This window comes from Girardinichthys multiradiatus, chromosome 11 (genome assembly GCF_021462225.1).
Source record: "Girardinichthys multiradiatus isolate DD_20200921_A chromosome 11, DD_fGirMul_XY1, whole genome shotgun sequence".
NCBI classification, from domain to species: domain Eukaryota; kingdom Metazoa; phylum Chordata; class Actinopteri; order Cyprinodontiformes; family Goodeidae; genus Girardinichthys; species Girardinichthys multiradiatus.
Genome location: NC_061804.1, coordinates 17,306,237 through 17,321,780, shown reverse-complemented (window position 1 = coordinate 17,321,780; position 15,544 = coordinate 17,306,237). Strand labels below are relative to the sequence as shown.

The 15,544-nt window shown below is 40.5% G+C and overlaps 1 protein-coding gene across 2 annotated transcripts; it reads right to left on the bottom strand.

The window, feature by feature from the left end:
• Positions 1 to 3,960: 3,960 nt before the first annotated feature.
• On the bottom strand, positions 3,961 to 9,573 carry drd1b (dopamine receptor D1b). Of its 2 annotated transcripts, none has more exons than XM_047378569.1 (2): positions 9,001 to 9,573; positions 3,961 to 8,461 (listed from the first exon to the last, which is right to left on the bottom strand). In XM_047378569.1, the coding sequence occupies exon 2, from the start codon at positions 8,034 to 8,036 to the stop codon at positions 6,645 to 6,647; it is 1,392 nt and encodes a 463-aa protein (XP_047234525.1). In that variant the 5' UTR covers positions 8,037 to 8,461; positions 9,001 to 9,573; the 3' UTR covers positions 3,961 to 6,644. The 2 variants fall into 2 exon arrangements, with proteins under 2 accessions (XP_047234525.1, XP_047234524.1); XM_047378568.1 differs by having other exon boundaries at positions 9,299 to 9,573.
• Between the last annotated feature and the right edge of the window lie 5,971 nt (positions 9,574 to 15,544).

Below are 15,544 nucleotides of genomic sequence, written 5' to 3'. Positions count from 1 at the left end.
CTATATAATTTTGATCCTTAGATTTTAGAGATTAGGGAAAATCCACAATTCACAATAATAATAAAACTTGTGTGCCCAATTCTTGCTTTTGAAATCCATGGCAGTTGGTTGTTGTATGATCATTCCACCCTGAAAAAAAAAAAATTAAAATGCTTCTTTAGAGGTTCCAAAATGAATTACATTCTTCCTCATGGTGACTAAACCTTGATTTATCTAGATTTTATTTTGACCATATTTACTGATACGTTTAAACTATGAGCTACTTTAAAAAAGTAATACCTCTTTAAGTCACCAGAGATCACCATATGTTAAACTTTGTCTGTGTTTGCACCCACATTTAAGTTCGCCAATCAGGCATGGAGGACGGGAGGGAGAAGAGGAAGAGGTCGAGTCAGCTGTGAAGCGGCCATTAGGTTATGTAAATGCAGGCTAAAGGCTGCGAGGACACCACGCTTTGGGAGCTGGAAAAAAAATATCCGTCACCATTCAAAATCAATCTCTATTGATCTTCTGCAGTGGCATTACCATCCAATACCCACTGAGAGTCAAAGATACACTTTCTAAAAATGAAACAAAAAAACACTTTTAAAGCTGATGAAAAAAGAACATACATACATGTTTATTTTACAAGAAGGGCACATTTGTTTTTTTTGTCCGTACAAATTGTAAACTAAATATTTCTTAGGGTTATAATCTTTGACATCACTTTCATGGATCAACACCAAAAACATGTAAGTTAATATACAAATTCTCGGTGAATTTTGCATCTTACTGTAGATTTTAATCTCACACTTGAAAAAACATACAGCATGTAAGTCTGCTACACACTTTAAGGATTCTGAAAGATAGAAAGCACTTGTGTTCATCACGACTACAGTTTGAACATCATTGTACAATACTCTATCCCAGCAAACCCCAATCCTTATTACTGCCGTCTGTTTAAACTGATTTATTTTCACATCAAACTCGCTGACTGAGGTTGAGGTAGGGACTCTGTCATTAAGTCAGACAGTTAAATGAGGTGAAACATCATTGCTAAAATGGCTGTATACTTGCAGCGCCTGGCCACTCGTTTTAGGAGGACACAGAGGGAATCTGTCAAATTTGCAAAAGTTGTCATTCGTCATTGCTAGAACACTGATGGAGAGACTATGTACTGTCACCACAGCCATAGTTTCTTCAAAGGAACTTGTAGGGGCTCCCGGAGGAAACGCTTCACATTAAGCAAAACATTTAGCTTCTGGGAGTTTTGCACTGACATCGGCATTCTCCAAAATCAAAACCGGGGAAGTTGGAAAGATGATTCACAGAGCTGACAAGGTGAAGGCTCGTGAAGGAGGATAGGTGGGGATCAGGGAGAGTGGGATTACACTGAGGCATAAAACAGCAAAGATCATTTCAGCTGTCCATCATAGGTTCACCAATGGCATGTATAAAAAGATGTCCCAAGAAATGGCAAATTAATCTCAATGTCATCAAGAGTCCCACATACCCGCCCCAACTGTCAGCTATATAACATTGGTTATGTAACAGCAAATGCTAAAGTACTTCCACATTCAGCCAGACATAGAAACTTTGGCAAGAAAAAATCAACAGTACAAATAACCAGTTAAGGTTTTAATTTGGCGCTTTAACTTAAAGAATAGGAAGCAGTCGGCTCTGGCTGCTGAATAATAAATCCAATGTTTGTTAACACCGGGAGCACTCATCAAGTCAACAGAGGCAGCAAAGAGACAGACAAGGAAGGAGGTTTGGGGTCATACATCTCATGTTTTATCGCGCACTGGAGCCGGAATGTGTTTGGATATAATTACCGGGAAAAACAATAAATGAACTGGTGCTGAGTGAGCATGATATGGCTGACGGTTTATAAAAGAGATGGTTTACAGAATATAAGGGTGGGACATGCGGTGTATGGCACTTTGCTTAACTGTGGGTGCCCTCATCATGAAAGTGGGTGCTAATCCAAATTGAGTCCGAAAACATCAAATCCCAACCTGATGTAGCAGGGCACATGGGAGGCTACAGGACAGCAGGGAGGACAATGAGGTGCTTTTGTGACACAAGCCAGGCAACATATTGAGCTAAAACCTTTGCCCCCTCACTTTGCTGCCATCTACATAGCATTTGATTTTCCAGCGCAGGAAAATCAAATGCTTTATTCAAGACCAATTGCCTTGTATTGGATCGGTTCTTCTTTTTACTGATGTGTATCAGTTTTACGCCATTGTGAGCACAACTAACATGGGCTGAATGATAAGCATACAGTGTCAGAGTGAAGGCTGGCTGCTTAGGATTCCTTTCCCAGCAACATCAAAAAGAACTGAAAGAGGCAGTGAAGTAATCTTTGACTTGACTGCTGAATATACTTAATGCGAATGTGCAATATGCTTTTTACCTCAAAGCAATTCAAGCTACAGTATAGATCAAAAGTTTGGACACACCTTCTCATTCAAAGAGTTTTCTTAACTTTCATGACTATGAATTTTGTAGCTTCACACTGAAGGCATCAAAACTATGAATTAACACATGTGGAATTATATACTGAACAAAAAAGAGTGAAACAACTGAAAATATGTCTTATATTCTAGGTTCTTCAAAGTATCCACCTTTTGCTTTGATTACTGCTCCGCACACTCTTGGCATTCTGTTGATGAGCTTCAAGAGGTAGTCACCTGAAATGGTTTTCGAACAATCTTGAAGGAGGTCCCAGAGATGCTTAGCACTTGTTGGCCCTTTTGCCTTCACTCTGCGGTCCAGCTCACCCCAAACCATCTCGATTGGGTTCAGGTCCGGTGACTGTGGAGGCCAGGTCATCTGGCGCAGCACCCCATCACTCTCCTTCTTGGTCAAATAGCCCTTACACAGCCTGGAGGTGTGTTTGGGGTCATTGTCCTGTTAAAAAATAAATGATGGTCCAACTAAACGCAAACCGGATGGAATAGCATGCCGCTGCAAGATGCTGTGATAGCCATGCTGGTTCAGTATACCTTCAATTTTGAATAAATCCCCAACAGTGTCACCGGCAAAGCACCCCCACACCATCACACCTCCTCCTCCATGCTTCACGGTGGGAACCAGGCATGTAGAGTCCATCCATTCACCTCTTCTGCGCTGCACAAAAACACAGTGGTTGGAACCAAAGATCTCAAACTTGGACTCATCACACCAAAGGACAGATTTCCACTGGTCTAATGTCCATTCCTTGTGTTATTTAGCCCAAACAAGTCTCTTCTGCTTGTTTCCTGTCCTCAGCAGTGGTTTCCTAGCAGCTATTTTACCATGAAGGCCTGATTCACACATTCTCCTCTTAACAGTTGTTCTAGAGATGTATCTGCTGCTAGAACTCTGTGTGGCATTGACCTGTTCTCTAATCTGAGCTGCTGTTAACCTGCGATTTCTGAGGCTGGTGACTCGGATGAACTTATCGTCCGCAGCAGAGGTGACTCTTGGTCTTCCTTTCCTAGGGCGGTCCTCATGTGAGCCAGTTTCTTTGTAGCGCTTGATGGTTTTTGCGACTGCACTTGGGGACACTTTCAAAGTTTTCCCAATTGTTCAGACTGACTGACCTTCATTTCTTAAAGTAATGATGGCCACTTGTTTTTCTTTACTTAGCTGCTTTTTTCTTTCCATAATACAAATTCTAACAGTCTATTCAGTAGGACTATCAGCTGTGTACTGTATCCACCTCCTGCACAACACAACTGATGGTCCCAACCCCATTTATAAGGCTTGAAATCCCACTTATTAAACCTGACAGGGCACACCTGTAAAGTGAAAACCATTTCAGGTGACTACGTCTTGAAGCTCATCAACAGAATACCAAGAGTGTGCGGAGTAGTAATCAAAGCAAAAGGTTGCTACTTTGAAGAACCTAGAATATAAGACATATTTTCAGTTGTTTCACACTTTTTTGTTCAGTATATAATTCCACATGTGTTAATTCATAGTTTTGATGCCTTCAGAGTGGAACTACAATATTCATAGTCATGAAAACAAAGATAACTCTTTGAATGAGAATGTGTCCAAACTTTTGGTCTGTACTGTATATGAAACAGGAATATCTTTAATTATATTTTTATGCTGAATAAAACTATTTCCACCAGTCTGCCTGCATTCCTTTGCTGCCTGCATTCCTTTGCTGTATTATTATGTTTGAAATCTCTTCTATTAAATAACAAGCTGTCTTTTGTAACTTACAAAGGAAGAGGTTATGTTTCTGTTTTACTAAGAAACAAAATGCAAATAAAACTGAAATAGAATAATTTGGTCCTATGGTCTGTTTTGCTGTAACTGCTATTTTCTGTTTGTAAAGTTTTGATTAGAGATGTCTGATCTGATCCCATGTTGTGGCTCAGAATGTCGATTAAGGCTTTTTTAATGGATCGGCATCAAAGCTGCGGACTAAACTTCTGATTGTTGTTGGTCGTCTACTGTCTTTGATTATGTCAGCTGCACTTGCATATGCATTTTCCTCTGCCAATCTTTTACAAATCTGTTTTTGTATGTACGACTAACAAAACTGTAACTAAGGGGATGCATATTATTTTGCTTATTTGTCAAATTTGGGATTTTCCTAACAAGCAAAGGCCCTGTCCCCATTAACCCACATATTTTACAATATTGGTAAAAAAAAAAAAAAAAAAAAAAAAACGGATTTTTAAAAACTCTTTTCAAAGTGGAGATTCTTAAAAGATTTTTAAACTCTCTGTTTAGTGTTAAGTTTGTGGTATATATGTGGGCTAGATATTCAACAATTATTAAAAATCAGGACATAGAGGCCCACCTAACACCGGCTGACTCTGGGCAACACCAGTGGAACAGTTTTCCAAATCTGTCTCAGTTTGTCCTAATGTGGTTGCCATTGAACTATTTGTAAGCTAAAGAAGTGACACAAAAACAAAACTTGAAAAAAAAAACATATAATGTTAAATTAAAAAAAACAATGGTAAACATGTCATAGTATATGTTGTCAGCATATTATCGTTTCTTAACCAAGTTAGTTAAGATCCAGCTGTTCAGGAAGCAGTACATCTGATCACAATCATGGAAATTCAGTGAAAATGAGAACCATTACTCAGGCAGCTGTATTTGAACTAGCATTAGCTGGAGAACTCTATAAGAAGAAGTTAATGTTCTCCTTCTGTGAAATACCCCAATTTATTCCTAATTAGTCCTAATTTAGGAGTGTTTTGTTTTTAAAGTACAGCTGTGGAAAGACACAAAACCTGTCTGACAGCTCAAGGCTAACCCTCATCACAGTGCACCGTCTGTGACTCCACATCTGCAAAATGGAGCAATCTATCACACTGCGTGCTCCACATCACCACTACAGCACAGTACGGCTCCCAGCATGAGCAATTTACAAATCTGATATCTGCAAGTTTGCAAAAGGTCACTAAGTGTCACATGTATTTCAGCTTGGTGAACTTGCATCCTTGGCCTCTCTGCATCCTTGGCAATGGAGATTTTAATTTAAACATTACTTTACTTGGCAAATGTATTTGCCAAGTAAAGAATCATTAGCACCACTCCGAGCGGGCAGACGAAGTACCTAAAATAGAGGGCTGCCAAAAGAGATGGTGAAGAAAGTCAAGACAAAAACACAATAGCTAAAGTGCAAAAAAGAAGCCTGTTGACAAAGAGCACGATAGAGGGGCATTGTCAAGGAGAATGGGATTTGCAGACTAGGTAAACGAGAACAGGAAAATGAAGATGAGAAGAGATCGAATGACTGCTTAATAAGCAGCAGATAGGAGGTAAAGCAAATACGAGAAGGGTAGGAGATAAGAAACTCAGGATGGTTTTAGGTAAGACAGTTTGTTCAGCCCCACTTGGCGTTAATTTGATCAGAAATGGGATACAGGAGATGGCAAAAATCCCACCAGTAATTCCTCAATTTCCTTGTCTCTCTCTTTCTCTGTCCATACACATCATCTTCATCATATCATCATCAAAATCTTAATCCCAAGATCAGACTCTAACAGAGCCTATTTAGGCTTAACTCAGAGTACACTGTTACTTTGGCATTTACAGAAATGTCAGAAATGTCAAAAGCTTAATAAATAACCACTGTAATATAGATGTCAATTTTGCAACAAAATACTGAAGAGTTGAACAAAAAACAAAAACGTATAAGCAACTAATTTTACTGCACCTGTTTATCCACATTGCTCTTTCTTTCATGTGACACCTACAAAGCACCTACCTACATGATATTTCACTAATACTACATTTTCCCCCGCTGAATATAATGTGTTTAAGTCCTTTCAGAGAATTGTCAATGCTGATCTGTACAGTACATGCATGCAGATGTATACATCCAAGGAGATATTTTAGAGATGTATGCATATGCACTGCTTTTCTGCTTTAATATACATGTGATCAACATTTATCATCAAATATAAGGATGTCATCCACAAATGCTGAACGTATTTTGCAGATAGTTATATCCAGGATAAAGTGCCTTTACTTTTTAACATTCTGTAGGTTTTTCTATGTGGATTTTTGTTGACAGTCTGGAGTCCTGTCACTTGTTTTCCTGTCAGGCATATTCTTGGAGATCCTTGTCCCTAATGTTTGTTTTATTGTCGTCTTGGAACTTTTGTCTCATTGAGTTTCGATCCATCATTGCAAAGGTTTCCTCAACATGACACAGCTTTATGTTGCCCATTCTGTGTTATGGGGTTGATCTTTTCCAGTGTGACCTCGGTGTCGCTGTCTAAATTCCCAGAGATGGCCGGGGAGGGCTTCTCCAGGGCGTTCTTTACCATTCCCACCTCGAACTCCCCAACACATCCATCTTTTCTCTGTAATTCGTCTTCCTGACACTGGATGCTGTGGGGAATCACATAGCTTGCAGAGTTGTTCCCTTCCTTTGGGATGTGGCCCTTGGGCTGATACTGACAGTTGGGGTTCGAGGTAGCGGCACCCATGTTGTTGTTAATGCTGACGATCTCGATGGCGTTGCTCCCCGGGCAGAGCCGGTGGCATCCCAGGAGGATGGAGAAGGCCTTGCGGAAGTCTGCGTTGAAGGCATAGATGATGGGGTTGAGGGAGGAGTTCGCCCAGCCAAACCACACAAACACATCGAACGTGGTGGAGCTGATGCAGAAGAAGTCCGTGGACCCATCTGGCAGGTTTGGTTCGCAAAAGGGAACCATGCAGTTAAGAATGAAAAAGGGCAACCAACAGCACACAAACACACCCATGATGACTGAGAGCGTCTTTAATACTTTGGTTTCTCTTTTGAATGACATTTTAAATGAGCTCTCGCTCTCAATGTTTGAGCTGTTTCCCATACTGCTATGACGGTTTTTGGCACTCTCCGCTGCGCGTTCCAGGGCAGATATTCTCCGTATCTGTTTCTGGGCAATGCGGTAAATCCGGGTGTAGGTGACGATCATAATCGCCACGGGGATGTAGAAGCTGATGAGGGAGGAGGAGATGGCATAGGTCCTGTTAAGGCTTGAGTCACAATTATCAGGGGGCAGGTCGCTGGGGTATGTCCCATTTAGCTCTGTATAGCTGGTGGTCTCAGCTTTGTGCCAGTCCAGCTGAACAGGGATGAAGGAGATGAGTACAGAGAGGGTCCATGCTACGCTGATCATCAGGCAAGCCACTTTAGGGGTCATTTTGCGTTCGTAACGAAACGGGCTCGAGATAGCCCAGTAACGATCGACACTAATCACACACAGGTTCAAGATGGAGGCAGTAGAACACATGATGTCAAATGCTACCCAGACATTGCAGAATGCCCCAAACGGCCAAAACCCCATAATCTCTGTGGCCGCCTTCCACGGCATCACCAAAATAGCCACCAGAAGGTCCGAGATGGCTAGCGAGATCACAAAGAAGTTGGTGACCTTTGACCTCAGGTGTCTGAACTTGGTGACAGCGGCGCACACCAGGGTGTTACCAAGCAGCGTGGTGAAGATGAGCAGGGAGAGAAAGCATCCCGTCAGGACTCGCTTGGATGAGTCTCTCTCTGGAGTGAGCTGCTTGCCATCTCGTACCGTTGAGAAATTCTGATCCATTGTTTTTAATCACGGCGCTTATACAGTAAGAGAGGGAGGGTAGGCGAATGGGGATGTCAGCAATCACCCCATCACATCCCCAGCCTGCAGCAGCTGTGCTTCTGCTGGAGTTTTTTTTTTTTTTTACACAGATGCGGGATATGCCAACTGTCTAGGCACCAGCTCTCTCTTGGATTGGGTCATCCACTGGCTGCTCGTCACAAAAAACATTTTTGTGCAAGTGCAGCTATACATTTTTTAAACTTTTCCCTTTAGAAATCTCCTTTCCAAAAATCCCCGGTTCACAGATTCCCGCAGCAGAAGAAACAGCAGCATAAGCATCAGCGGCGCAGATGGTCGACATTCTAGTTTGTAGAGGGGGAAGAATTTTCCAGCTGTTGTTTGCATCCGCACTCCCAAGTCAGCAGCAGTTTTCATGTAATTATCTGCAACAAAAATATAAAGTATATCCTTTAAATAAAGTTCTTCTTTTTGCACCCTGTTATTGCATGCAGCAAAAGTTCAACAGCATACTGCAGCTGAGCTTTCGAGTCAACAGAGGTTTTGCCAGTCATTAGCCTTATATACCACCACATCAATGACCTCTATTGATGGTTTTCGCACCTCATTTATCTGATTTGTTTAATGATTTTCGAGGCGTGTCCCTGTGATTATATTGGACACCATATTGATGTGGATCCTCCCTTAATAATAGGTGCCTTCTTTTTTATTTCTATGTTTTACATAATATTTTTTTTCTTTCATATAAAAAAGTTTCGAGATGGTAAACACTTTAACCATTCAAAATTTTAACAGGTAATTTTAATAATGAAAAAAAGAAGTGTTATAACATATGCCTGATCCTCATGCGTTTTTCCTTACTTGTGGGTTAATGCGCATGGCCATTCCTGTTCACGCAGCACAGCAGCACTGACCCCCTTTCAAAAAAAAAAAAAAAAAAATTCCACTTGTTCCGACCACCTACCTAAATCTTCCCTGGCAGGCCGATCTCTTGTTGAACGTCCTTGAAATTCAGGGGCAGCTTTAGGTGTTCATGCTGATTTTTATTTATTATTATTTTTATGACAGCGTGCGCCTTGCTGCGTGGCATTGGACAGCATTGGACAGCTCGTAAAACGCAAGGGCGTCCAGGGTTGGCTTAAAAAATATATCTGGCTCCAAACATTTAGCAAAGTAATAAAAGAAACTTTAAAGTCATTCAGCTCAAAATGGAAATCGACAATTATCCAGTTTCTATCTTGATGCCAACTGGAAGCGCTCACCCTCTCTGCGCTCTCCTCCGTGGGAAGGTCTCCAAGACGCCGCGGTCCTCAGGTGTTTTATCGGTCCTTACCCGCTTTCCTTTCTGTTTCGCCGGGGTCCATCCTTTTTTGTACGACATTCAGTGAGGCTGCAGCATCGCGACATGACTGCGGCCGGCGGAGAGTGACGGGAATGACTCTGATCTCTTTAGAGCGTTATTCATGCGCGCTCCTCTCTCTCCGCTCAGCTTCTGCTGCCTGCTGCTTTGTTCCACGGTTCCTGCCACAACTGCTCCGTCCAAGGAGGTGGTAAGGGTATAGCCACGCAACCCGAATCTAAACCCCTTAACGTCTGCACTCAGGAGAATTTCTGTATAACATGCCCAGCTCGGTAAAGGTTTATTATTATGTTCACATAAGTGAGAAGGCTTTTTTTCTCGAGTTGACTTTACCTCTAATGCTGAAGTCGCATGTGGTTTACTATATTTCTAATATTGTATGAACAAAATTGTAAGAACTTTCTCAATTATTTTCTTTTATCTAATACAACTGCCACAAAGGTGCAGAACCATACGTCGTGCTAAAAATGGATTGCCCATATGTCCTGGGCTGAACTTGTTGCCAGCAGGCACAGGAGGCCCAATGAGGCCATCTACTGGATGCAACATGGTAGGAGGTGATGCTTGACAGCTATGTGACCTAAGAAAAGAACCGGGCAACATTAACTCCGAATGAGTTGTGTCATGACAGGAAAAAGACTCAGAAAGATCCAAAGAGAGTGGAACTCAGGGACAGCAAAATGATTTAGGAGGGCATAGATGGGGGGCTGGGGAGTGGGGAGTTGAAGGCACACTTTCAAAATAGTAATTGCCTGAAGATTCTCCCAAAACTATTGTAGCTCAAGTTATTAACTAGTTCTCCTTATATTTGAAGTTTGAAGTGGGCTCATAGTCTGAACTGTGTTCTTCATCTCTAGTTCAAAATCTAAAATAATTAGAATAATCAAACTAGAAATGGAAAATCAAACATTGAGCAGAGATTCATAAAACCACAGTTTCAGATTTTATAAATTGTTCTAGTTGTAAAATGCATAAATTAAGCCTTTTCATTGCTTTTTGGCACCAGGACCACCTTAAATTAAGACAAGCATAAATACTGCAATATATGACCCATTTAAATCTGGACTAAATTATTCTGCTAATATTATATATTATTTAAAACACTTTTTGTGATGTGTGAAAATAAAAAAAATTATTAATGTCATGAATAATGTCGCCAATCCATGCTACAATGGACTGGCGACCTGTCCAGGGTGTACCCTGCCTCTCGTCCGTAGACTGCTGGAGATAGGCACCAGCTCCCCCGTGACCCACAATGGAATAAGCGGTATAGAAGAAAATGTATTTATTTTTTTCCAAAAATATTACTAGACTCTGATTTCAGTTCTTGCTCATGAACCAAATACCGTAAATTCCATATTATAAGCCGTTACTTTTTTCACACACTTTGAACACTGCGGCATATACAACGGTGCAACTAATGCATGTTTTTTTTCATGCCGCCAAAACCATTTTGCCTGGTAACAGTAGGCCAATCACATTGATGAGTAGTTCAAAGAGGTCCAATGAACTTGTGTGATAAATCAAGAGCACTTTCACAATTCAATTACCGGTATTGTAAATCAGACCTTTATATACATCCTCATCAACATGGAAAATCACTAACGGGTTTCGAAAGCCTGGACTGCTGCGTGATTAAGGGGACCGGGTGCGCTCAAGTGAGAGCATCAACGAAGAGGCTGAAGTGAGTCACGAGATCCTGAGGCTGTTCAATTCGGACACTGAAGAACAGGACTTTGATGGTTTCAATGCGCAGGAAGAAGATGATGAAGGCGATTAATGACCTTTGACCTGGTAGGCTGCAGTATATATCAGTTAGGAGATATTGGAGTGTTGTTCGTGCATTGTTCAGTAAAAAAGCATTAGCAACGAAATTTGTGTGTTACTGATAACGTGCGTATATTTAATGGTAGCCGTGTTAGCCACGGTTAAAAAAAAAGCATATGCAATATGCCAAACGGATTAAGTTAAAAGTTAAAAATTCCTCACGTGTAATACCTTTCTGTGTAAATCATATTACAACGTGGGACACCCGCAGCTTAACATCCAGTGCGGCCTGTCCAAATACAAAATTGGTTTTCTTTCTAAAATTAGAGCATGTGGCTTTTAATCAGGTGCGCTCTGTAGTCCAGAATTTACGGTAATATCGTCTTGGGTGTGGATGTTTTGTAACACCCCTAGTTATGTATTGTATTTGTAAACTTCCTACTGAAATGTATATGCTCTTGTGGCATTCAAGCCGGCAGGGGGACTGGAAAAGTCAAACAAAAAACAGTAGATGGGAAAACTGCTGCCACTAACTATTGTACTCTGTTTTCCGACCCACATATTTTACTACAGGCACAGACCTAATCTATTAAGCTGATTTTGTCTCCTTGGTAAAACCATTAAATGATCTACAGCTGCCATTAACCCTACTGGACCAGCACTTCTATGTTTTATGTCTGCTCCGTCTTCTCAAACCCCCTGCTGGTTCCTGCAGACGGGGGGTTTTGAGCCTCGGCAGATGGCCCCCAAACACTGAGCCGGGTTCAGCTGGAGATCTCTTCCTGTTGAAAGGGAGTCTTTCCACTGTCAATGCTGCAATGTTAATGACTTGTTGCAATTGGCTGGCCTTCCTTTAATAGATAGCTTATTTTTACTAATTGGCTTGAAAAACTGAACTTGACATTGTGTTTTACCTAGGATCAAATTGGAATATATGAAGTTAATTCTGAATCTGTCTATATGATAGAACTGAACTGACTGTATATTATTGTATACAAATTTGATCTGTTTGTCTTGTAAATTACCGTGAGACGACACCTGTTGTGCACTATATATATATATATAAAAAATCTTCTTATACCTCAGGCCAGCTCTTGTGGAAATAAACCACAGATATAAGTGGGTATATGCCTCCCCTTTGACAAAATTGAGTCCTTTTAACATTACAAACAGGTTATAGTCAGCGTAGCGTATGCAAAATAGTACCAGTCATAATATGTTTTCTGAAGAGATGGAAATTTGACATGAGTCTTGTTATCCAGAAAGAAATGCTGAATGTGAATTAAAGAAGCAACTGCTAGGTTGTTATACCACTGGCTCCTTTTTAAAGAGATAAAAATCCTCAATGGACTCCGTCCCTCTGTGCGTGTGTGTGTTCTGTTACTTTAGTTATGCATCTGTGCATGTATGACTTTGCATGTCTGTAAATATGCGAGTGTTTGTATGTGTGTGTGTGTGCTGTTTGGGGATGTGTACGCATGTATTTGTGTCTGTGAGTATGTCTGTCCATGTGAGTAATACATGTAGACAAGCCAAGTGTAAGAGGCCTGGCAGACATAACGCCCACATTTCCCCGTAGCGCCGAGCCGGGGTGTGCATGCAGCTGACAAAGTTCAAATCGAGACCACGTCACGTACAAACACACTGCAGCTCGCTCATTCACTCACATGCACTCAAGAGCGTGCACAGCTGGCCATGCCGGGTAATTTATGTCTGCTCCAAAAGGCAAACAAAACAGAAACAGAATAGAAATAATTAAATGGACCAGAATAGAAGCCAAATGCATTGCAATACAATAAATCTCATAGAACCATGATTTTTAAGAAGAAAAAGCAGTTTTGTAGAGCACCATTACATTCTATTGCATGTTCATATTTTTTATTTGAGAAGTCGTTAACGTGCACAGAAATAAAAACACATCTTTAATAGTGTTATGGCACTTTCTGTCTAAAACAATATTTTGTTTCATGTGTCTTTAAGAGCCTTCTTTTGGAAGAGATAATTTGCATTGATTGGTCTATAATAATGAGCTGCATAGCTGCTGCTCAAACTATCTTGAGCACTCCACATTAGTCAGTTGGCAGGCATTTGTGTGGATTTTTTATTTTTTGCATAAAATACTCTTGGAACAATGCTTTTTATGGGGCATATTACCTCATTTTGGCAGAGCAGGCAGGGCAACAAGTGTATGTCAGAAATTAGGCCCACCGTTACTCTGGAGGAGGTACAGAGAGCCACAGCTCAGGTCCAAGAAATTGTCGTTAGAGTAACTATTATGCCTGGTTTACACAGCAGGATTTTCATGTCGATTTTTGACCCAATCTTCCCCTTCCGACGTGCCCAGATTGTCATGATGGCTCTTAGGATAATCTTGTGACATATTCCTGCTGTCTGTGGTGTGTTAAGAGGGATCCAGTCTGCTCGGAAGGACGTCGGGACCAGTCCGACCTCAAATTATGTCATAATATTAAGGGATTGTTTTTGTTCAGCAGGGACAGGGAAGCTGGTCAAAGTTGGCTGAAAGATGAACAGAGCTCAAATACAGGACTGTCCTTGAGGTAAACCTGTTGGAGGCTGCAAAAGATTTGAGATCTAGTTTTGTGTTTGTAACGTGTCAAAATGTGAAACATTTCAAAGGGCGTGAATACTTTTGCAAGTCAGTGTAAGTTTTTCAGTGCATCATCTCTTTTTAAAGGTTTGTAATAAGTCCTTTTTATCTATACATCTCTCCAGGTTAATGCAGTTACTCTATTGCCACTCTGATTCATTATTCCTAAAGTGATGGATTGCTGGAAACTGCAAAGGCAGCATAGAGGAGTAGATGCTACCTTTCTTTGATAACAATGCAGCTTAAGTGTCACATTTTCTGGGACTCGAACTTAAAAAGTCAGACTTAATCATAAAAAAATTTTGGGTAACCATTGAGAATTAATTTTTGGTTGCAACAGAGATTTTAATACTGACAATAGACAGTAGGCACTCAGTTTCATGTTAACATGACAGGAATAAATAAAACCTGCCATAAAGCAGGCAAAGAACATTGTACAATATCAGAGCTGCAGATGATGTTTGTCAAGGTGTGCAGGTTGGCAGGACCAAAGTGCATTTTAAACAAAATCTAGAAGCAAAAACAGCACCCACAATTCGTTTCAGGTTTGCAGGTAAGGGATTACATTTGCATATCCCCCTCAAATAAATTTGCGTGTTTGGGTCATTATCATGTGTTTCACATATTCATGAAGACAAACACGCTAAAAAGTTTGCGCCCGGTGTTCCACTGATTTTACACACGCAATCCAATTAACACCTGGGTTGTAGATCAGCTTCGCAGATGCGAACAGATTTACGAAAACTCAAGAGACAGTACAGGAACATGGGCAGAGAATCAGGCGAGAAATGTGGAATCCAGCAATGAACAATGACAACCAGGCAGCTTAAATACAGAGAAAGGAGTGGAGAAGGCATGGCAAATACAGGTGGGGGTAATCAGGTGGAAATGATAAACAGCTGAGACCAGAGAATGCAGAAGGAACTGGGGGAAAACTGGGGGAGCTGGTCAAGAGCGTAGAGAAACACAGGAACAAATCTAGCAGAAATATTTAATTGTAACAAAACACAAGAATAAACTAAAAAAATGTAAACAATGGAATGAACTAAAATGGCAACACATAGGAAATATAAACAGCATGGAAATAAAGAAACAGACATGAAAGAAACTCAAAACTCACCTTATACTAACAAATCATGACTGTTTCTAAATTGGTCTCTATCCTCAAAAACAATTTGCTTTAAAAGACAAAGCAGTGCTTCTACATAACACCAAAATTACCTGGGCATGGTATTGATAATGTGTCTGTATTTGATTGTCTCACCTGGAGTCGTACATTTTCAGATGGTAAGAAAACCTCTGCAACAGAAAACTGTGTATGAGCTTTTAGAGCAGCAGTAGCACAAATATCCTACAGCAAAATGATAACTTCTTTGATTTAATTTGTTTTCCATTTGTGTTTATATAAAAACATTGTCTGAGTGCATTGTCTGATATTACGGTAACTATTCAGACTGGATAAATGTTGCTAGCTGCATTTCTAAACATTTTTCTTGGTAAACACAAGGCTAACGCTAACATATACAGACCTACATCCATGCATGCTTCTTAATACCTCTGTCCTATATTAAAGGCGCTTTTACAATGAATATAATTTTACTTACTATTTGTGTGCATATGACGCTTTTTCTCAGCCAAATACATTCAAGGTTCTTCATTTTTAAAGAAAGTTGCCTTGACACACTTGCAACTAACAAAACTTTTCACTTATTGTCAGCAAAGTTTTCTTAATAAGACAAAGAAAAATCTGCATGATTTTCTTTATAATGTGGC

Bases quoted from the DNA above. Each gene is read 5' to 3' on its own strand.
- drd1b (XM_047378569.1), bottom strand. From the start codon at position 8,036: ATGGATCAGAATTTCTCAACGGTACGAGATGGCAAGCAGCTCACTCCA.